Below are 25240 nucleotides of genomic sequence, written 5' to 3'. Positions count from 1 at the left end.
AATGTTCATTTTCGCAGAATGCTTCGCTCTTAATGACCAAAATCTTGGAATATACTGAGATTGAATAAACCATTTCTTGTTACAAAAGGCCAAATGTGAAACTCCATTTTCAAAGGCATGCCTTTTTGGGAGATGTATAATTAAAAAAAGGGAAGTTAATAAATGAACCTGAAACACAGACACATTGTCTAACTTTTACAAATTGTTTTTTTCACAAGTAATACTATTGCTGAAATTTGAGTTATTCATTTCGATTCCAATGATCTCTTTATAGTATTGTAGCAATAACGCATCTTTGTACAAGTAATTTCATCATGAATTGTGCAAGATTTGCAGTTGCAAAACAATAAAACAATACAAATATTTCAACTTTAAGAAGCGTAAAATATGACATTGTTAGTCTGTAGAACAATACTATCATTATTTTCTTCAAAATGACAAAGTGGTATGAGTCACGCTTCAATAAGATGAAAACTAATCTTATCATAAAAACATAAATATAATCATCCGATAAATCAAGAAACGCGACAAGGTCTCGTTAATGATCGACATTTGGCATCGAGGAAACAGACAAGCGTACAACAAAATACTCGTAGCTCACATATTAGTCCAGTTGTAAATGTCTATGTTTATTTCGCGACATGCGCCATCGTGGTTCCATGCCGCTTTACGTTATCTAAATCGCAAGGGGAGGTAATTAAGGGGACAAGCAGGTTCAGGACCACCAAATAATTACATAACGTGAATATATAACACATGTCATCTTCAGAAGCAAGTGGCTCTGATTTAGGACATCAAAGTTATCGCCGTTCTTTATGTATTATTTTGAGAGGTTTAATGCCTAGTATACCGTTCAAGATAATTTATTCTCATAGTCCGAAAAATGACTTCGTGTGAGGTCTTTTCTGCATATAGCTCACGAGCATTGCATGTTACGCCATGAAATATACATCGACGGGAAAATGAATTACATCATTATGGGTTACGAGATAGCTTCGGGATCTGGAACTGTTTGGCCTATTTACGAGTTCATACAGCACTTTAACGTGAACCTTGGTTTGCAAAGATTGTTGTTAAAATAGGTTGTAAGTTCAGTGTACATATTTACAGGTATGCTTGCGATTAAACCATGATATTTATACATGCCACATTATATATATATATTCGGACACGAGTTTCTAAAAACAGGTATATTACACACGAATGTAAGAATTTATTTAATGTTATCAACACTCGCTGCACAGCTGTCATGGAAGACTAGATTGAAAGTCTCGCCGAGAAGCTATAACAGCGTCACGATGCCACCAACAGTGGTTTTGTCTGCATCGTCTTTCTCGGAAAATCAGCAAAAGACTGCTCAGTATGGAATATTATTAATTGAGTGAGTGTGGTTTTACGCCGCTTTTAGCAATATTCCAGCAATATCACGGCAGGGGACACCAGAATTGAGCTTCACGCAATGTACCCATGTTGGGAATCGAACCCGGGTCTTCGGCGTGCGGGGCGAACGCTTTAACCACTAGGCTACCCGACCGCCCCTTTTTATTAATTGAACTACGTGGGTGATAACATGTGTACGCTTAGAAAGTGCTTATGGTAGTATACCTGTACAATTGTCAATGCATTAGAACCAACAACATGTACTAAAATACGTCTAAAGGGTATTTTCAATCAAGGGAGAAAGGCTGGTAAAGCCGGCGCAATTCACGATGTGCAATTCATATGAGTTACGTCCCTTAGGCGTGTCATGATCCTATGACGTGGATTCGCCCTGACTATGAACATTTCGTTGTCTAAGACATGCATCATTTCGGGTTTCCTCCAATATGAAGCTGAAATACTGTTGAAAACGTAAGACAAAACGCTCTCACGATAATCCTATCGATCAACTCCAAATGACACTGAAGTCGTTACATAGTCTATTACCGCACGCTACACCTGGAGCATTATCAATCTGAGGTTCCCAAGTGATGACGTCTTACAGCGTATACGCAGATGTTCGTTTTCCTGTTTTAGACTCCATAAAAAACGTCAGCGGATTTGTAAGAATATTTACAAACTTAATGAATCCTTTTTGATATTTTAGTACATGAGTAAAGCAAACATTCGAGGAAGACTGGTGTATGGGTAACGTTTCTGCTCGTGGCGTAGAAGAAGTTTATACCCCGGCTTGGATCCTCGGTTTGACCAAAAAATACATGTACCTGTCCTAATGGGTTAATTGAGTTCCTGAACATAAAAAACCCGTTTGTCTAAAACTGTCTCTAACCTCCGGTCTGAAAACCCCCTACCGTTATGGTACAGCATAATTAACTTATTAGTCAATTCACGGTCAAGAAAAAACACAATTCAATAAAGCTGTTACCGTTTTTCCTCTAACAAAAGACAACGAGCTGACACCCGCTACAATAGCCTTAAAGAACAGCATAAATAACATATTAGTAATTACATTGTCAAGAAGAAACACAATTCAATAAAGCAGTTACCGTCTTTTCTCTGATAGAAGCTTTCAGGCTGAACACCCGCTACGGTAGTGTTAAGGTACAGCATATATAACATATTAGTCAATGCATATACATTGTCGAGAAATAACAAAATTCAATAAAGAAGTTACCGTATGTCCTCTGATAGAAGCTTTCAGGCTGAACACCCGCTACGGTAGTGTTAAGGTACAGCATATATAATATATTAGTTAATGCGTATGCATGGTCATGAAATAACACAATTCAATAAAGCAGTTACCTTTATCCTCTGATAGAAGCTTTCAGGCTTAACATCCGTTACGATAGTGTTATGGTACAGCATATATAACATATTAGTCAATGCATATACATGGTCATGAAATAACACAATTCAATAAAGAAGTTACCGTATTTCCTATGATAGAAGCTTTCAGGCTGAACACCCGCTACGGTAGTGTTAAGGTACAGCATATATAATATATTAGTCAATACGTATACATGGTCATGAAATAACAAAATTCAATAAAGCAGTTACCGTTATCCTCTGATAGAAGCTTTCAGGCTGAACACCCGCTACGGTAGTGTTAAGGTACAGCATATATAATATATTAGTCAATACGTATACATGGTCATGAAATAACAAAATTCAATAAAGCAGTTACCGTTATCCTCTGATAGAAGCTTTCAGGCTGAACATCCGCTACGATAGTGTTATGGTACAGCATATATAACATATTAGTCAATGCATAAACATGGTCATGAAATAACAAAATTCAATAAAGCAGTTACCGTTATCCTCTGATAGAAGCCTCCAAGCCGAACGCCTGCTACAGCAGTGTTGAAGTACAGCATAAATAACAAATTAATCAAAGCATCTTCATAACATAATACAATTCAATGAAGCAGTTTTGCCTGAGTATGTTTTCTCGCATTATAATTACCCGGCGTTCTTGCACCCCAGCGTCTATGAAAATACATAACGTCAACGCAAGAGTAACCAGCCTCGATCATCCGCCCAAACAGATTCCTTGGGCGTGAAAGGTAAAACAGCGATGTATGGATGACTTAAAATCAACGACGACACCAGGTGTTCGCAAATTGAAAACCAGCCAAAGACGTGTGTCCTGCAAGCTTTAACTGAAAACAAGGAAGTCGTGTGTATATTTATTTCAAATTTTAATTTTTAGATAGAAATATATATATATAATGATTTTATTTAATAAAAGAATGCATGTGAATGCGCCATCTTGTTAGTCAGTAATCAAAGAACGATGTTAGATCAAGGGGGAGGTAATCAGTTTCATTATGACGTAATTAAAAAATAGTGTACTTTATCGCAGGATGAAATACAATCGGCGGTTTTGATCGTTTAATGATCATACATACTACGAGGGGATATGCAACAGTCGTATTGTGTGCATGTAGATGTGGTATTCAAAATCTTTAATTAAAGTTTACAGGGGGAAAGGATTCTTAAATATTGTTATGAAAACTTTAGAATCGTGGAGGACGAAATACATTTTATAACCACTTGTCTATTGTATAATCAGCAGGGAGATAACATTCTACCGTGTCTAGCATCCAGTCATTTATGCAGCACAGATAAATTTGCTAAAATAATGAATGACAGCAGTTTTTCAGAATCTGTGGCCTGGTTATATTGTGATGTCCATCAGTGAGTGAAAGTTATGTAAATGGTTTAACATGTAAAAAGGAGATAATCTTCACTACCGCATACTGTAAAGTGTCTAGTCCTGTACCATGACTGTGGAATATATATATATTTTTTTGTGAAAAACAAAAAAACTAGATATGTATACAAAAGAAAGTCTAGCCAGCTCTAGGTAGGTCCATTGCACATTAAATCAGCATCGGGAAAAATTATTTGTTTAATTTTAGAGTCGAAAAGGGTATTGAGTAATATAAGATTTCATAGACTAAATGTTAGCCCATAAAGTGTCCAGCAAGGGAGATAATTTCTACTGTTTACAAAGTTGTGAAAACAGTTCGGAAGTAAGGGGCTTTTCACTATATTTGGGATCATTTGTTTACTGTAAAACTAGACCCGGTGTGTATTATTGGGTGGGTGTGGATGGGTGGGGGTCATATGAATGGGTGTTTGTATGATATATTTGTATGCATGTGTGTATGAATGTACGCATGTGTGTATGCATGTAGGGTGAGAGAGAGGGGGTGTGATGGGAATGTGTGTAGTGAAAGTGTATACATGTACATATGCATGTAGTGTATGTGATTATGATTGTAATTGTCCGCTTGTCCGTGAGTGTGCCTGTGTGCGTGTCTACGTGTTTGTGAATGAGTGTGTAAGTAATTTGGCGTGTGTGTATGTGTGTGTGTGTGTGCGCGCGCGCGTGCGCTGCGTATGTGTGTTGAACGTATTTCCTAACTGAACTTAACATTAACCATTGTGTAGGTATAGGTCTTAATTTATCGACTTCTGCTCTATGACTATTTCTCGGAGGCCATTCCCATACCCCTCTCCCTAAGGCAACAAGATACACCCATGCTGAAGCCCTGCTCGACATCTTCTTTGGAGAATTGCTCCTAGCTATCTACTTCATGATTATCAGCACACCACAGGGCTTCACACGATTCAGTGGCGATCAATGTCGTATCTCCCCACACAGATGTCGACATACGCCAGGTTTCTGACAGCGGCCAACTCGTCTAACACGGGGCTTCTAACAGACCCCGACACCCCAACGGACACCGGGCTTCTAACAGACACGGGGTTTCTAACAGACGCAGACACCCCAACAGACACCGGGCTTCTAACAGACCCCGACACCCCAACAGACACCGGGCTTCTAACAGACCCCGACACCCCAACAGACACGGGGCTTCTAACAGACCCCGACACCCCAACAGACACCGGGCTTCTAACAGACCCCGACACCCCAACAGACACCGGGCTTCTAACGGACCCCGACACCCCAACAGACACCGGGCTTCTAACAGACCCCGACACCCCAACAGACACCGGGCTTCTAACAGACCCCGACACCCCAACAGACACCGGGCTTCTAACATACCCCGACACCCCAACAGACACGGGGCTTCTAACAGACGCAGGCACCCCGACAGACACGGGGCTTCTAACAGACGCAGACGCTCCAACAGACACCGGGCTTCTAACAGACCCCGACACCCCAACAGACACCGGGCTTCTAACGGACGTAGATACCCCAACAGACACCGGGCTTCTAACAGACCCCGACACCCCAACAGACACCGGACTTCTAACAGACCCCGACACCCCAACAGACACGGGGCTTCTAACTCGTCTAACACGGGGCTTCTAACAGACCCCGACACCCCAACAGACACCGGGCTTCTAACAGACACGGGGTTTCTAACAGACGCAGACACCCCAACAGACACCGGGCTTCTAACAGACCCCGACACCCCAACAGACACCGGGCTTCTAACAGACCCCGACACCCCAACAGACACGGGGCTTCTAACAGACCCCGACACCCCAACAGACACCGGGCTTCTAACAGACCCCGACACCCCAACAGACACCGGGCTTCTAACGGACCCCGACACCCCAACAGACACCGGGCTTCTAACAGACCCCGACACCCCAACAGACACCGGGCTTCTAACAGACCCCGACACCCCAACAGACACCGGGCTTCTAACATACCCCGACACCCCAACAGACACGGGGCTTCTAACAGACGCAGGCACCCCGACAGACACGGGGCTTCTAACAGACGCAGACGCTCCAACAGACACCGGGCTTCTAACAGACCCCGACACCCCAACAGACACCGGGCTTCTAACGGACGTAGATACCCCAACAGACACCGGGCTTCTAACAGACCCCGACACCCCAACAGACACCGGACTTCTAACAGACCCCGACACCCCAACAGACACGGGGCTTCTAACAGACGCAGACGCCCCAACAGACACCGGGCTTCTAACAGACCCCGACACCCCAACAGACACGGGGCTTCTAACAGACGCAGACGCTCCAACAGACACCGGGCTTCTAACAGACGCAGACGCTCCAACAGACACCGGGCTTCTAACAGACGCAGGCACCCCCACAGACACGGGGCTTCTAACAGACGCAGACGCTCCAGCAGACACCGGGCTTCTAACAAACGCAGGCACCCCAACAGGCACGGGGCTTCTAACAGACTCTGACACCCTAACAGACACGGGGCTTCGAACAGACAAAGACGCTCCAACAGACACCAGGCTTCTTACAGACACAGACACCCCCACATACGCCGGGCTTCAAACAGACGCAGATACTCCAATAGACATAGGGCGTCCAACAGACACGGGGCTTCTAACAGACGCAGACACCACAACAGACACCGGGAATGATCCACATTTAGGAACCATTTAATTTATTGTTCAAGACTTCCGGTGAAGAAATACGGTACTTACATCGTTCACAAGAGAACACAGGAATAAATAGAATGGAAGTTCAAGTCATCTCGGTAACATTCAATAGTGTTGGACATAGTAACGTACACACACAACGACCATGAAGCTAAACTAACAAAGAGATGGTAGAGAGTAGGAGGACGCCAACACATATTTGCATCTACATATAGTTGATCAATATGTGAACCCATATGGGTAGGCATGTTGTTATGCGTGCATATACCTCCAGTTTGCATTAACAGGCACACTGTTTAATTAGTATATAATCTGTATTGATAATTCTAATCTCAACTCTAACCTATACTTGCATTATAAAAGAAATAAGAGTTGACTGAAGGATATACATTAATGTCATTTAAAGAAGTAAATACTCAAAATAAGATAATAAGGTTTGAAATGCCCAGTCATTCCTTACACGGGGACTAATTATCTTGTAAACAGTGTATACCATACACGTGAAAGATGAAAGTTAATTATAATGATCTTCAATACAACACCCATAAAACTGATTCACAGAAAGGAAATTTATGTTTATACAAAATATGATATTTGCGTAAATGTATAGGCAATTTAAGGAAAACATCACCCTGGTATTGATAATTTCATGTCATCAAGTATGGTCCCAGCACTGATGAAGAAAGGTAAATATGCCTTGTCCTTAATATTTACTTCGAGATTGCTAATTGGGCTAGTCAAGTGAATGCTAATGTGTCTGTGGACTCTGAGGATGACCGTTGGATATTCATACAAATAAACCCGAGTTGACGTCTAATGAAGTAATACCGCCCCTACGCATGCTTTATATAGATTGGCCAATGAAGCAGATAACAAATATGGTGTTTGTGTTTCAGGACGATGTTTAAGCGATGTACATTGCGTTTTTTAAAGGCTAAACCCGATAAAGGCACGGAAAGAAAGAATTGAGCAGGTTGTTTGAACATACGCGATTAGATCAGATGTCTCACACAAAAGAGTTGTTCTCCCGAGGCTCGCGATCACGCATATAACTCGGCTTTTGTGGAAGAAAATGGGGCCCAACAGAAATATTTACTTAACCAGCAAGATCTTCTGTTCATAAATGGTATCCCAATTGCAATTCAAACATTCAATACGTCTTTACTGTTTGCAGCAGTCTAAAACTTACTGGTGCCTCTCAGCTACTTTTTCAAGATTCAATAAAAATCTTTAAGTGCCAACTGATTTCTGAGATTGGAGTGCGACAGGGTTTTGTGCCGTGGCTTTCATATAAAGCCAAGATGTGGTCGATGGTAGAGATAGAACTGTTTCTTCAATTTCCATTTCATTATTGCATTTTAAGACTTAACTTGTCATTTACAAGGAAATGAAACGTTCTTTCATGAAGTCTAACATTCACAACCGTTATATTTGAGATATAAACATCTCTGTGGATCAAAATTGATGTGTGTTTTTTTGTATGTTAAGCATGTTCATTAATTGTTTAATATAAACACATCTTTTACTCTTTCACACTATAACTTAATAATGTCATAAAAACAAATTCCGTATGAATATACATTCAACATAGATGCACACGCTACTCGGTTCTTATAACACATATAGAAATCCTTTCACTATAAAGGCAGTTAAAAAACCTTTTTAATCTGACTTAAAGTTTTGCTTTAAAAAAGCACTTGTCATTGCTACGAAATATGTTATTGTAGGTGTGAAGTATTCACACAGACAAGTCATTTGAGAGTTTGTATCATGTAAAGTTAAATCATACCAATATTCACTTTCAACATTATGGATTGAAATTTAGGAAAATAAAAAAAATCTGTATTGCATACAATAAATATTATTTTCATTTCCACACACTCACACGTTTTCATAATTGTCTGTCGAGTATATATAGGCTACATTATGTATTCTTTAGTCTTTATATACAATCGCCAGCTGGGATTCCGGATTAGAATAGGCCCCGGCAGTTTATGCTCGTCGTAACGGACGACCAAATGGATCGGGTGGTCCGACTCGATGACTTGGTTGGTAGCGGGTCGTTGTTCACAATATCAATCACTTGATTGTGTGGTCCAGATAAGCTTATTTACAGTCCGGCGCAATTCGCTGTGCAGATTTGCACCAAGACAGATTCGTCCCCAAATCGACCGCCGGTCTATTAGCGTCATACCCGTTCTCTCAAACGGATGTTATCAAAATTACGTTGGGCGACATTAAGCTGATTTCAACATGCTGAAATAAACTCGGAATCTAAGGGCGTATGTGACACATATCCAGTGAAAATTTAAGTTATACTGCCGAGTAATTGGACGCATATGACAGATCATCGAAAGTCTGTTATGTTTCACGGGTTTGCGAACTGACATTAATCAAACAGCTGTCTTCCACCTGACAAACTGTTACACCTACACTGGGGAATAAGATGCATGTGCATTTTCAAATTAACCAACTCGAAAGTCCAAATATTCGAGATATTTTTATAAACTTCAACCCGAAGTTACATCCCTTTAATTTGTTCGCTGTGAGATCCCACTGTCCCTCTTAAGTGAGGTTCGTGAAACCTTTTTTTTGCTATCTGTATCGACATTCCACATTAGAGCAAGAAGCAGGAAAAATCAATGAGGAATCGCGTCTGAGGAAGCTGAAGTTGACTCGAGGCTACTGCCACTTCGGCGCTCTCCAAGAAGGAAATTAAGGTAATCCTAGGAAGGAACTGACTGTTGTTCCTAATTTCAAGAGTATTATTTAACATTTACTCTTGTTTTAGATGAGTCAGTTGGCGACATTTGCTCGTCTATTAGAGCTTTTCGCCCTCTGGCCGGTCAATAGGAAAAGATAAGGACCGAGAGAGAATCCTTGCCGACCCCCAATCACTTCTAAAAGCATCTCTCGAAATGAAAGGCGATCCTCTTCGAGGAAATGGACGCTTTCCCCGGTTAACAAACCCCTCACAACATATTTCCGAAAGTAATGGATGTTAAACTTGCTATTGTTTCTTTATAACTTAAGCCTTCTTGAAACTAACTTTATGTAAAGCGTTATTTTTTACAGAGAGTCGTTTACCCTCCTCGCGATTTCCGCTACGGCGGCCATTCCCCACTTTAGCCATTCTCCATGGTCTGAATTGCGATGTTAATTGTCAAAGGACACCGAATTGAGGAAATAAACAAGAGCATTAGCTCCTTAGGGTTCAGTACACGTTATGTTTTACATCAGAAGAGGAAACACTATACCGTGACCAGCTTTTCAAAAAAGGCATTACTACTGAAATATGCTCTTTAAAGATTTTTCTGGCGTTATTGAAAGTGGAATTTCATACCCACGAAAAAGCATGGAAATGGAGGCTATCAGTCATGCCATTATGCATTGTGACATGCGAGGTCGTTTTCGAACTTTTCGAAAGTTGGTTGGAATTAATGTGTTTTGAAAATAATCAAGCCATAATTCATTATTTCGATTGTTAATAACTACAAAACACAGTCATGCTTTTGCAAACTGTTGTTAAAGCAACAATTGTATTTGAAACACATAACTATTCATGACAAAACTGAACTGTACGTATTCATAAACGTAAGAGTCACTCGGATGGCTTTAATTGTTACTATCAAGCTTCATAAAATTTAAAATTTAAAATTTAAAAACTAAATTTATTTGAAAATTTGGCATTTTAAACAGACATAAACTGTATTATTTTTTCAATATATACAAGGGATTGAGTATTTAACTGACTGAAAAAAAGTTTAAAACATTCATCTCTATCAAATAAATATCAATATTTCTTCATTTCAAAGCTAATGACGTGTTAATTTATTTAGTCACACTTCGATAAAGAGGAGATAACTGAGAAAGGCAGTATGTAATAATTTGAACTACCTTTTACGCCGATATCATCAAGTACTACCATAGTATCACAAGTTTCAATGACTACGTTGGGTATTTAAGTGAATTGCAAAGGTATCGTATTGTTGTAAAAGATTGATAAAGGAGGAGAGAGAATGTTCTTACACTGCATCCAGAAAGAATCCACTCTCATCCCGGTGGAAACGGTTATACCATGGGGTATTTTAACATGATATACGGAGACATATACGTATGTGAGAAATACTATTACGTTGCAACCTTGCAACCATACGTACAGCTGCATTGACACCAAAGCTTGCTGCATGACGTGATGCACCCTTCAGTTTCGTGACATTCATGTTCTACTCATTTAAGTTTTAATAACATTCTAGTTTTTGTACTGTCATAATTACTCCAGAACAAACGTATAAGCCATTATCTGACTGTTGAACCCGCAGATCTACATAATCCGTGCAGTCGAGAATCAAAAGCAGGGGGTGTAGGTTTGCTCGTGAGCTCGGCTGTGTGCTTGCAGTGTGTTTATCAGTCGCTGCATCATTATTATGATTATTTACTTTGTACTTATCCGGGCATTAATGCTTCACGTTAAATGTTTACCTGACAAAGTAAACCATTGCATTTGTATCCGGTGTCATTTTCCTTACAAAATGCGGGCAAAAACACAAACTGAATTCAACAACGTAAAGGAAATATGTCCGTGTACCGCCTAAACCTTTGGTTAATAGATTCGAGTGTGAATTGTGTCACAATCTTTTTCAGAATTCCCATTTTAACACAGCACATCTGCAATAAACGAAAGACCCTATCTTCTAGAGTGGAAATGTATAGGTGAACATTAGCGGATATCAATGGATTTAAGGATATGGACACACATTCTGTGAATGAAGAAGCTGCGGATAACAGTCTAATCCAATTCTCTACCTCAAGGCGGTAAGATGCTCCATTGTACTGCAACTGTGTCAGGTCATTTATTTGCTTTTGTAATCGGGTGTTTATGTTGAAACTGATGTCATTACAGAACGTATCTTATTCGCTGGGAGGCCAACCCCTACAAACAATTAGTACACACTCTGGCTCCGGTGAGTCGCGTTCGGATAGGATTTCGTCTTCTTTCATTGTATACAAACGAAGGTGCTGTCGCCCTCACCGTATTACCAGTAAGAGTATCTATTTGCCGATATTTTTCGTAATGAAAAGAAAGTTGCATTGTGTTTGTCTACGCCAACGACTCCCGACGCTACTGATAGAGGAGTGACACAGAGTGATGTTCTGAGACCATGCCTATTACAAATAAAGTCTCATGTCCACCCTAGACAGGCTGCTATGTCCACTGGTGAAGATGCTACCCGACCGGCACGATATGGACACACACACTGTAAAGTTCACTGGGTTTTATCTTACATATGGGCATAAAATCTAACCCCGTTGACTCTAGTTCCTGAAACTATCGACATTATTTCGAGTTATCCGTTGTTCGAGATTATCGGAATTGTATTACAAAATAGAGCCCATGCTGAGTATAATATTTTCAATTTCTCGATATATATGTATATTACCTTGATGTGCTTGAATGTATTTGTACACATTCGGGCAAAAAGGACAAGGTAAAATTCGAAAACATATCTCAAAGATCATGCAAAGAAACAAAACTTGACAAATAATTTAAGACATCTTACCTTACTTTTTTTAAAATGAATCGTCCATTTTCGTATTTATAAATTAATGCATGTTGTGTCCTACTTTAAATAATTAACATAAAGTAAATGTACAGATTGAATTAAAAAAGTGGAGAGTTGCGTTCAAATATCACCCGCTAAATGTACGCTAAAACATGATTGACAAAATCAGTTAACTAATCACACGTTTCAAGTATTCGGCTAAAATACGATCCCTCTTTAAAAATATTAAAAAAACGTGTTAAAAATATTCTACATTTTTTCTTCACAACAGAAGGTTAATCTGCATAAGTTACCTTCTCTGTGTAAATATTTACATTCATCTGGCTGTCTAAAGGGAATGAACTCGGTCCCTGCCTCAAGTGACAGCCTGGAGATAAATATACCATGTTTGTGATATAAGTTTGCATCACCTGTAAGTATATAAGCCAATTATTGTAACACTCTCCTGACAACTAGTGTTTTGTTTGAAACCGCAGTCAAACGGTTGCTCGCTTAGTCTTTGAGTAGTGTTTAATTAGGCGTTAACAAGGAAGCTATGTCCCCAGTAGAACCGACTTCTGAAACCAGAGACGTAACAAGAAGATTTGGGGGTTTCTTTGGCGTGTAAGTCTGCATTTTTACACGGCTCGGGTTGTCATATTCCTTACAGAAGGCGACAGAAGCTGGAACGTGTGTCAAAAAATAGCTAGTGTTTGTTTTACCCCTCAATCCCCGACACGTGTACGGACACATGAAAGGATGGCAAAGTCCTGCCCAGTTGTTTTAGTGACATGTGGTTTGCTGTTAGGAAAACAATCACGGGCCAGATCAAAGACTACATCGGAAGGTAAAAGGTGTAATCTTTAATATACTGACAAAGATATGACAGAGTCTCATCTCCAAAATATGTCTTTGTAACGTGGAATATGATCCGGCGTTTTCACCGTCTGTTAGCCCGCCATTGCAAGGGTTGTCTCGCCATCATCGATTGGTTATCCTTTAATTCTGCTACAGCGATCGGCAGCGCTTCCCTTGCCTCCTCAGTAAACACAGTTTGCCTCTGTACAAATGAAGGGAAATTGGTTGAATCAAGGAACGGGTCTTACGTTGTTTTCCTATAATTTTCACATTTGTGGTCGTTATCATTAGCATGAAAGGAGTCTCAAAGCTAAAGTCGTCAGCTCTATCAAGGAATTCACAACGACCCTTTGTCTTTGATGTGAACAAATTTAATGATTGTTTCTGAGATAATCCTTTCCGTGATCGCTAAACGACCTAAAGAGGATTTCCAAATTACTATGTTGTCTGTTCGTGATCATGTCGTCCCGAAGGTGGTCGTCTCCTGCTTATTCTTAAGACCCTAATGAGAATATTCCAGCATTGTCTCTCGCCAACTGAACGACTTCAATGACAAATGGCGCAAGCATATGTACTGGGCGTGAGTTTAATGCTTAACGCTGCATCGCCAAAAGCATATTTCAGCCAGAAAGAGCATGTACGTGTGTAGGACGTGGATCACTTGTCTTAAAAGGCAAGAGGTACAGGTGGCTCTTATTTTTGTGTTAAGGTGTTATTTGATTGTATTTGTATTCACTGAGTACCTCAGACTGCAGTGTACTGGCGAGCTGTAACGCTGTATCGATAATAAGTATTGTAGACCTTAAAGAATCTAAAAACAAATCATAAAAGGCTGGGCGTTTCATATAATGAGTGAGTGAGTTGGGTTTTGCTTATTGCTTATGGCAAAAGAGAAATTGAAGTGCGTGGCAATTTGTTTGTGACGTCAGTACTGTTAGTTTTTGTGACGTCATAATACATGGTGAGTGAGTGAGTGAGTGAGTTGGGTTTAACGCCGCTTTTAACAGTATTCCAGTTACATCACGGCGTTAGTTTAATGTGGGAGGAAAGCCGGAAGTGATGCAGGTCTCAGACGTTTACCACTTCTCATAATACATGGGTATACTGCGATCAGAATCATAACTAAAAGTGCATTGTAGATATTGTCAAGTTACTCACCTAAATCCTACTCAACGTTTGACAGGGTATGATTGGTGTCGGGGTGGGGGACTGATTGTGTCTGCGCGGGGATGTCGTACAAACAGTATTTGATATTGCCATTGACACACTTTCAGTGTCGTTTCAAGTTAAAATACACAAGTACAAATACACATTAGAATACGTTGTTTTCCTCTGCTTTCTGTCATCGTGCAACAATATATGAACGACAAAGAACCAGCTTGAATCACAAAATGTCTATACGGACAGCAAGTGCGCACGAACAGAATCTGTCTTCCTGAGTTTCAATAGATTTTTTGCCGACACAGATTCCTTTGGGCGTAAAAGGCAAAATAGACATGAACATTTATGAATGGATCAATGAAAATCAGTGATGACACGAGGTGTCCGCAATATGGTATTAAACACGTTCTGGTAGCACCCGCCACTCACAATTTGCATATTGCCATTTATCAACCGTGGGGTTTCGATTAGGTAATATATTTCATTCTAATGTTCGATTTATGGTAAAGATAAAACACCACCCAAAGGTAGTGTAGGTAATTAAACTAATACCCTCGTATATTGAACAAAGCATCACCCAAACAACAAGCAGAACATTAATGTCAAAATACGGACCAGAGAGACCAGTGATTGATATAGTGAGCATTACGTCCCACGCTGACGGGGTATGGTGACACACCATCAACCAGCTCACCGAACCTGACAACCCGACCAGTTTCGTCGTTTTGTATGGCAAGCATAGCTAGCTGGGGCCTTATCCTAACCCGAAATTCCTACGGATGAATTTTGAAGTCAATATGAAATATAGTATATTAGACATGTATATTAACTTAACAAGTTATTGACAGAATATCAATTTGTTTAACCATAAATAATCGGCCTGTGTGTATAGTACCATCGAAAGGACATACTGACTGGTAATGTCCATATTTCCTGTGGTGAGTGAGTGAGTGAGATTGGTTTCACGCCCTTTGAAGAATATTTCATTTATTGATGAACGTCCACAGTGGCGCCTAGCGTAGACGTCTACCACTTTGAAGAAACCATAAGAGAACTCCGGTATTCATAACCAGGATCAACGGATCCTGACACGGCTAAGGGATGTAACACTGCACATTGAAGTGCAGCACCTTAGACCACTTATATACTTTCATTTTCCCGGAAGTGTATAATGGTTAGCATTTACATCGTCCTTCTAATCTGTTTCGTCAGAAAATCTGGGCTGGTTATTCTCTTGCATTGAAAATCTATATTTTAAAATATTCCTGGAAATACATACAAAATAATTCATTTTTTCATCTAATTAAAACTTGATTCAATATGGAATAATCGTACTGAAGAACCTTATTAAAGAAACACCAACATTTTCCCAATCGCATTACGTCCAATACTCCCAACTGCCTCTTAATCAACAACCGACCTTTAAGAGCATTATGTAAGCGTGTTCTGTATGTCATGATAACCAAGTGCCTAATGGTGTGCAAGGGGCACTGCGTGCACTTCCTATCTTGTTATGGTGTTATGTATGTGCACAATTATTCTTGAACCTTGTTTCACCTGAAACTGCCTCGTGTTTGTGGTGTTATGTATCTACCAAACATACATATGTTATCTTGTAGCTATCAACACCATCCGCGACCTTCTGATTAGCTGGAAGATCATACTCCCCTACCCTGTCATTAACAGGACGATCCCTTCCTTGAAATACCTAGTTACTTAACACAGTCTCTTTGATGTCGGGTCCCAAAGAGCCTTGCATACTAAACAGTAGGATCCAGTGCTAGAAGGGTGTTCGATGACCTGACACCTACCTTTATTATAATGCTGTTCTAAATTTATACCACAGAAACGGGCAATTCTTCTAACAAAGGTTATTATTTTTAAAGTTTTCGTGTAGCAGATAACAGGAAGAGAAACACATAATTATTAAAACGCATACACTGTACTATTTTAACACGAATGTATATTTGGTTATTTAAAAAAAATAACTGTCTTGTCTTTTTATGCCACATGTCCTCGACGTGTTTGCCAAATGTTGTCACAACTAAATGATGACATTTCAATACAAGCTACTTCATGATCTTTACGTTCTCATAAGCAATAGAGTGTGTTGGGTGTAACCTCCTTTAAACACATTTTAGTTATATCACGGCGTATCAGCTTGAATTGGGAGGAAAGCCGAAAGTAATGTGTAATTTGGTGAAACTCACGAACACGGTACGGTGCTGATTAACCTGAAAACATAAGAAAGGGGAATCTGGGTTTTGAACCAGGACCTCAGTATCTGGCAAGCCTATGTGACGTAACTTCAGCGCCTTAGGCCACCCGTAAATCCACGTTCTCACAACATGATCATAAATAATACTTTCTATACCACGGCGTCATTCACTTATAACTCATTTGAGGAAAGATGCGTCTGTTTGGGGCTGCAGGTTATTGTGTCAGAACACTTTATAATTCAGTTCGTTTGAATCTATTCATTAATTCTATAAAGTTCATGTGTTCAGAGGCGTGTACCTTGTCAAGGCGTGTATTGTGAAAGGTGCTCGAGTACACATATTAGTTAATTTATTTATTCCCTTGAAACATCACGGATCTGGAATGTGCAGATCATTGCGAAACCTTATCTCTCTCGAAATTATTTTATTTAATCACGAAATATATAAGCTCCCATGACAGTAAACCACCGAACCGGACATATTCTTAGACAAACAATAGAAGAAAAACCTCATTAAAAACCCGCAACGCAAGTTAATCGCTTTGATTTGTCGGTGAATCATATACAGGTCTCAGTTTATTTATCTGCAAGCCTCGTCTCGATTACCCTTAAAATATTTTATCTGACCAAGTTATCTCCATGAAGGTTAACATGTGTTTGACCTGTAAATAGGCAGCACATAGCGACCTTGTCAGTAGATATTGACCTTAAGCTAAAGCGGAGATGATTGTTAATTTCTTCATGGGAGGTAAGATAAGATAGCGTAGATAACGTGACGGATCGCAATATAAGTGTAGATAATCCAGTGTAAGACAGGGAGTCAATATGAGGAATTTCCCGTTTCAGTCCGACCAATGTTGGTACGTAGGGTCTTCGGCTTTGGTAGAGGCCCCAGGGCATATATCTAATAAAACAATCTCTCTATTCCATTCTCACCCTTTTTCAGCTCTAGTAGCCTGAAAAGACTTTTGTTACTTTGCAGACATATTTTTATTATACTACTCAAAAGAAGTTAAGGACCACCCGATTCTTTCAGTCTACCATAGATAACATGTTATGCCATGACAGATTAGCTACGGTGAAACGAAAGAATCGGGCGATCCTTAACTTCTTTGGAGTAGTATACATCTTATGCGTTACTTGTGCAAAATTTGTTCCATTATTCTTTGGGCGATTACCCCTATCAGAAAATTATTAGACGCATTTTAATATTGTATATAGTATCAGATTTTTCCACTTTCTGCATTCCCAGATCTTGTGAAAAGTACTGTGCATAACTTCATTTCTGGGACTATGCGTTAGCCTAATTATGCGACGTTGCCTTCGGGAACAGTCAACTATCCTGAACTGATCGATTGATATTTATATTCTTATGGAGGTAAACCAGACGAATAATGACGTGACGTAAAGGATTATATGGCGTGGATGCTGTGCTGTTTGGTTTAGTATGTGTAGGATGGGTGTGATTGTGGTCAGGGTTGGGGGTATAGCATGGATGTCTGTGATGTGATGTGTGCTATGCCTTAGATGATGTAATCTGTGATGTGATGTGTGCTATGCCTTAGATGATGTAGTCTGTGATGTGGTGTGTGCTATGCCTTAGATGATGTAGTCTGTGATTTTGTGTGTGCTATGCCTTAGATGATGTAGTCTGTGATGTTGTGTCTGCTATGCCTTAGCTGATGTAGTCTGTGATGTGGTGCATGCTATGCCTTAGCTGATGTAGTCTGTGATGTGGTGTGTGTTATTCCTTAGATGATGTAGCCTGTGATGTGGTGTGTGCTATGCCTTAGATGATGTAGTCTGTGATGTGGTGTGTGTTATTCCTTAGCTGATGTAGTCTGTGATGTGATGTGTGCTATGCCTTAGATGATGTAGTCTGTGATGTGGTGTGTGTTATTCCTTAGCTGATGTAGCCTGTGATGTGGTGTGAGCTATGGCTTAGATGATGTAGTCTGTAATGTGGTGTGTGTTATTCCTTAGCTGATGTAGTCTGTGATGTGGTGTGAGCTATGCCTTAGCTGATGTAGCCTGTGATGTGGTGTGAGCTATGCCTTAGCTGATGTAGTCTGTGAAGTGGTGTGTGTTATTCCTTAGCTGATGTAGCCTGTGATGTGGTGTGAGCTATGCCTTAGCTTATGTAGTCTGTGATGTTGTGTGTGCTATGCCTTAGCTGATGTAGTCTGTGATGTGGTGTGTGCTATGCCTTAGCTGATGTAGTCTGTGATGTGGTGTGTGCTATGCCTTAGATGATGTAGTCTGTGATGTGGTGTGTGCTATGCCTTAGATGATGTAGTCTGTGATGTTGTGTCTGCTATGCCTTAGCTGATGTAGTCTGTGATGTGGTGCATGCTATGCCTGAGCTGATGTAGTCTGTGATGTGGTGTGTGTTATTCCTTAGATGATGTAGCCTGTGATGTGGTGTGTGCTATGCCTTAGATGATGTAGTCTGTGATGTGATGTCTGCTATGCCTTAGCTGATGTAGTCTGTGATGTGGTGTGAGCTATGCCTTAGATGATGTAGTCTGTGATGTGGTGTGTGTTATTCCTTAGCTGATGTAGCCTGTGATGTGGTGTGAGCTATGGCTTAGATGATGTAGTCTGTGATGTGGTGTGTGTTATTCCTTAGCTGATGTAGTCTGTGATGTGGTGTGAGCTATGCCTTAGCTGATGTAGCCTGTGATGTGGTGTGAGCTATGCCTTAGCTGATGTAGTCTGTGATGTGGTGTGTGTTATTCCTTAGCTGATGTAGCCTGTGATGTGGTGTGAGCTATGCCTTAGCTTATGTAGTCTGTGATGTGGTGTGTGATATGCCTTAGCTGATGTAGTCTGTGATGTGGTGTGAGCTATGCCTTAGATGATGTAGTCTGTGATGTGATGTGTGTTATTCCTTAGCTGATGTAGCCTGTGATGTGGTGTGAGCTATGCCGTAGCTGATGTAGTCTGTGATGTGGTGTGTGTTATTCCTTAGCTGATGTAGTCTGTGATGTGGTGTGAGCTATGCCTTAGATGATGTTGTCTGTGATGTGGTGTGAGCTATGCCTTAGCTGATGTAGCCTGTGATGTGGTGTGAGCTATGCCTTAGATGATGTAGCCTGTGATGTGGTGTGTGTTATTCCTTAGCTGATGTAGCCTGTGATGTTGTGTGAGCTATGCCTTAGCTGATGTAGCCTGTGATGTGGTGTGAGCTATGCCTTAGATGATGTAGTCTGTGATGTGATGTGTGCTATGCCTTAGCTGATGTAGTCTGTGATGTGATGTGTGCTATGCCTTAGATGATGTAGCCTGTGATGCGGTGTGAGCTATGCCTTAGATGATGAAGTCTGCGATGTTGTGTGTGCTATGCCTTAGCTGATGTAGTCTGTGATGTGATGTGTGCTATGCCTTAGCTGATGTAGTCTGTGATGTGATGTGTGCTATGCCTTAGATGATGTAGCCTGTGATGTGGTGTGAGCTATGCCTTAGATGATGAAGTCTGCGATGTTGTGTTTGCTATGCCTTAGATGATGTAGTCTGTGATGTGATGTGTGCTATGCCTTAGCTGATGTAGCCTGTGGTGTGATGTGTGACACACTTCCCATGATGTAATGTGTGACGCAGTTCTCATGATGTAATGTGAGACACAGTTCCCATGATGTAATGCGTGACACAGTTCCCATGGTGTAATGTGTGACACAGTTCCAATGATGTAATGTGAGACACAGTTCCCATGATGTAATGTGTGACACAGTTCCCATGATGTAATGTGTGACACAGTTCCCATGATGTAATGTGTGACACAGTTCCCTTGATGTAATGTGTGACACAGTTCCCATGGTGTAATGTGTGACACAGTTCCCTTGATGTAATGTGTGACACAGTTCCAATGATGTAATGTGTGACACACTTCCAATGATGTAATGTGTGACACAGTTCCCATGATGTAATGTGTGACACAGTTCTAATGATGTAATGTGTGACACACTTCCAATGATGTAATGTGTGACACAGTTCCCATGATTTTAATGTGTGACGCAGTTCCCATGATGTAATGTGTGACGCAGTTCCCATGATGTAATGTGTGACACAGTTCCCATGATGTAATGTGTGACACAGTTCCCATGATGTAATGTGTGACACAGTTCCAATGATGTAATGTGTGACACAGTTCCAATGATGTAATTTGTGACACAGTTCCCATGATGTAATGTGTGACACAGTTCCCATGGTGTAATGTGTGACACAGTTCCCTTGATGTAATGTGTGACACAGTTCCCATGGTGTAATGTGTGACACAGTTCCCTTGATGTAATGTGTGACACAGTTCCCATGATGTAATGTGTGACACACTTCCAATGATGTAATGTGTGACACAGTTCCCATGATGTAATGTGTGACACAGTTCTAATGATGTAATGTGTGACACACTTCCAATGATGTAATGTGTGACACAGTTCCCATGATGTAATGTGTGACGCAGTTCCCATGATGTAATGTGTGACGCAGTTCCCATGATGTAAAGTGTGACACAGTTCCCATGATGTAATGTGTGACACAGTTCCCATGATGTAATGTGTGACACAGTTCCAGTGATGTAATGTGTGACACAGTTCCAATGATGTAATGTGTGACACAGTTCCCATGATGTAATGTGTGACACAGTTCCCATGATGTAATGTGTGACGCAGTTCCCATGATGTAATGTGTGAGGCAGTTCCCATGATGTAATGTGTGACACAGTTCCAATGATGTAATGTGTGACGCAGTTCCCATGATGTAATGTGTGACGCAGTTCCAATGATGTAATCTGTGATATAAAGGGAATGATGTGTCGGAGATTACGGTGTATATTTTGCATGGTATTCATGTTGAAAAGATACATCTAAGGTGTTCGGCTGGCCTGAGTGGTTGTGTATGCGTAGTACACCATGCGTAACGTTTTGTGTAGTTGGTGGGGTATGGGGTGTTGGGAGGGGTGTGTGGGGTGGGGTGGGGTGGGGTGGTGTAGGGGGGTGGGGATGGGACGGTGGCACAGTTACGTTTTCTGTAATGATGTGAAAAAAGGCTATACACTATTTCTGTGTCGTGTGTGCATGTACGTTTGTGTATTTCTATGCAAAGTATGTTTGTAAGTGTGTCGTGAAAATACGCATGTTTCTGTCGGGTGTGCTTGGATGAATAGTGCGGATTTGAATGTGAAGCTTCGTTTTTTGTGGTTTGGATTGACGTAAGGTGAAGAATGGAATGGTCTCTTCTGTGAATGGAATTACAGGATGGTCTATTATGTGCGTGTAGGTATGAAATGTTTTCATCTGTGTGTGGAGGTATAGAGCGGTTTCTTCTGTGAATGTTGGTATGAAAGTTATCTTTCAATCTTCCAATATAACTCGCAATGACTGCAGAAAATGTGACTATCAGCGCTATCAATACGCGTTACACGAGTATGCATTCATGTCTTAAAAGGACGTGTTGGAAGAATAACCAGCGTGTTCTCGTGTGAAGATATCACTACATGCATCAGATTGGTTGATGTCATGTATCCAGCGTGTTCTCGTGTGGACAGGGCACCACATGCATCAGATTGGTTGATGCCATGTATCCAGCATGCTCTCATGTGGACATGGCACCGCATGCATCAGATTGGTTGATGCTTTGTATTCAGCACGTTCTCATGTGGACAGGGCACCACATGCATCAGATTGGTTGATGTCTTGTATCCAGCGTGTTCTCATGTGGACAGGGCACCACATGCATCAGATTAGTTGATGTCATGTATCCAGCGTGTTCTCGTGTGGACAGGGCACCACATGCATCAGATTGGTTAATGTCATGTATCCAGCGTGTTCTCTTGTGGACAGGGCACCACATGCATCAGATTGGTTAATGTCATGTATCCAGCGTGTTCTCGTGTGGACAGGGCACCACATGCATCAGATTGGTTGATGTCTTGTATCCAGCATGTTCTCCCTTCGGACAGGGCACCACATGCATCAGATTGGTTGATGTCTTTTATCAAGCGTGTTCTCCGGTGGACAGGGCACCGTATGCATCAGATTGGTTGATGTCATGTATCCAGCATGTTCTCATGTGGAAAGGGCACCACATGCATCCGATTGGTTGATGCTTTGTATTCAGCATGCTCTCATATGGACAGGGCACCACATGCATCAGACTGGTTGATGTCTTGTATCCAGCGTGTTCTCATGTGGACAGGGCACCACATGCATCAGATTGGTTGATGTCTTGTATCCAGCGTGTTCTCATGTGGACAGGGCACCACATGCATCAGATTGGTTGATGTCTTGTATCCAGCGTGTTCTCATGTGGACAGGGCACCACATGCATCAGATTAGTTGATGTCATGTATCCAGCGTTTTCTCATGTGGACAGGGCACCACATGCATCCGATTGGTTGTTGCCTTGTATCCAGCGTGTTCTCATGTGGACAGGGCACAACGTCCATCCGATTGGTTGAGGCCATGTACACAGCTGTGAACATACGGGAGATGAACAATACCTTTCATATTTATCTTGATCTCCACGATCCTTTATTATGGGTCCATAGCGTGAGTGAATGAATGTTATTTTACGCCTCAGTCGGCAACATGCTACCTGTATTCTACTGTAACTAATCGAGCCAGGCAAACAGACAGAAACCAAGAGTAACGATCTATAAGCTATCACGAGGAGTCACCACTCAATCCATTCTAGTCGACTCTTACCGCATGCATAGGTTACTAGGCATCAATATTACCTCGGAATCCACACGGAGATTTTAGGTGAGGTGGGGGCTTAACGTCGCATTCGGTGTGTGTTTGTGCGTGTGCGTGTGCGTGTGCGTGTGCGTGTGCGTGTGCGTTACTTTGGAAGTGCCAAACCGTTGTTGGGATGTTAGTGTTGGCGAACCACAACACAAATTGTTTTCAGTAAATCCAGTGAAAGATTAATATTTTGGTAAAAGCAAAAACATTTTCCGACTCCTTCATATCAGAATGATTTTTGTTTTCGCTGGAATTGGCAACAGTAGCTTTAATCGGTTGTTGTCTAGTTTAGTGTAATTCTTTTAAATTCGCCCGGTGGAGGTGTACGATAAGTTCTTGACATATGCTGTGCGGGGTAACATCCAGATTCCAGATTGTTACTCATGTTTCATATTGATTCCATGGCATGTCAGCATCATGTAACCGTCCAAGCATACGTGTAGTTTGTACAAAGTATGGCAATGTCATGTTTTGTCTTGGGAAAAAATTACAGTGATACTATTCGTAGCAAATCAACATTATATAAAGGACTATGTATTTTTTTATTTTCTTGTATAACGAATACTATATGTTTGATATCTCGAAAAATATAAATTTAAAAATATATCGATTATCAAAATTAAAATGATATTAAAGTTTTAAAGTGCTCATTGTTTTGCAAATAAAAATGCTATTTCCAAGCAGTTTTAGCATTTAATTTCCTTCAACCGGAACATGTTTTAAAAAACTTACAAATTCACTTTATGAAGAACAAAGCTCAAGATGACGTCTCGACAAGTCAGTCAGATCCCAAAACAATTCACCAACAAAATTAAAGAAAACAAAATATATTTAAATTGAAAAAAATAACTCCGAACAATGTGTGTGTATCCAGAGGGATGCTGTGGACCCGTATTTTCACGGCTCAACTCCACATTTAAGTAACCGAACCCGTCAACATGACTCGGGGGACAATACCAGAACCTCTTGGTACAGCTGGGGGAGGTATTTGAAGACGAGAATGTTTTCTTTTCTTACAACCAAGTCCACTTTCATCGCACGTCCCCTGACTATAGGATGACAAAATACATGTGGAATCAGAAGGCTTGCCTGCCGCTCTTAGCACGAGATCCTATTAATTAGGCCCAATGGGAGGACATACAAGCCTTTCTTATCGTAAAATCGAGAAAACCACAAGCCTTGCACCCTCTCTGCAAGATATCTTAAACTTTCAAAAGAAACGCATCGCCAAAACTATCTACTCAAGACAAAATGCAAATGGCCGCGGTTGAGTGTTAAGAGGAGCAAAAGTCACTCAAGAAAATTGTTTTCCTATCGACTGTCGGAGGTTACATTCAAACCTCAAGTGTAAACTATCACCCCGTTTCGGTTTAAGATTGCTGCAAGGTGAATTTGATATTCTACATAATTTGATTTCTCGTGTATTGAGTACGTTTCAGTTTTCAGCCTGGGGTTAACGCTAGGCTATGAGCCCATTTGAGACACTTTGCTCACCAGAGTCATTTCCTAACAACTACGTATCATTTTCAAACCCCCACATCGACCCTAAGACGAACCAGCGGTCAATACCAGTCATTCAGCTGCAAACCCGTGTCCACCTACAGTGGAAATAATAGCGTTAATGTATCCTTCTGTTTCTACAAACATTACTGAAGTGTTAGTGGCAGATTTTAGCGATCACCTGACTTTCTTAAGAAAACAAAAGAGCGCTCTCCTTTCAATGGTTTCGCCCATTCAGAGGGAGGTGTCAAAAATCGTAAAACATTTTCTACCCATTACTACACGGGTAAGATTTCGTTTAATCTCTTGTGGCCTTTCAGATCGACACCTGTTTGTACGAAAGTAGCATTCTTTTAAACCCGGCAGCCATTTTAG

At 40.9% G+C, this 25240-nt stretch overlaps 1 protein-coding gene across 1 annotated transcript; it reads left to right on the top strand.

The window, feature by feature from the left end:
- The first annotated feature begins 5089 nt into the window (after positions 1-5089).
- On the top strand, positions 5090-6849 carry LOC124146431 (sialidase-like). Its single transcript, XM_048403373.1, has 2 exons — positions 5090-5765; positions 5879-6849. Exons 1-2 carry the CDS (start codon positions 5090-5092, stop codon positions 6847-6849), a joined length of 1647 nt encoding a protein of 548 aa, XP_048259330.1.
- The last annotated feature ends 18391 nt before the right edge of the window (positions 6850-25240 follow it).

This window comes from Haliotis rufescens, unplaced genomic scaffold (genome assembly GCF_023055435.1).
Source record: "Haliotis rufescens isolate VD_foot unplaced genomic scaffold, xgHalRufe1.0.p SCAF_3, whole genome shotgun sequence".
In the NCBI taxonomy this organism is placed as follows: domain Eukaryota; kingdom Metazoa; phylum Mollusca; class Gastropoda; order Lepetellida; family Haliotidae; genus Haliotis; species Haliotis rufescens.
This window is presented reverse-complemented; position numbering and strand designations above follow the sequence as displayed.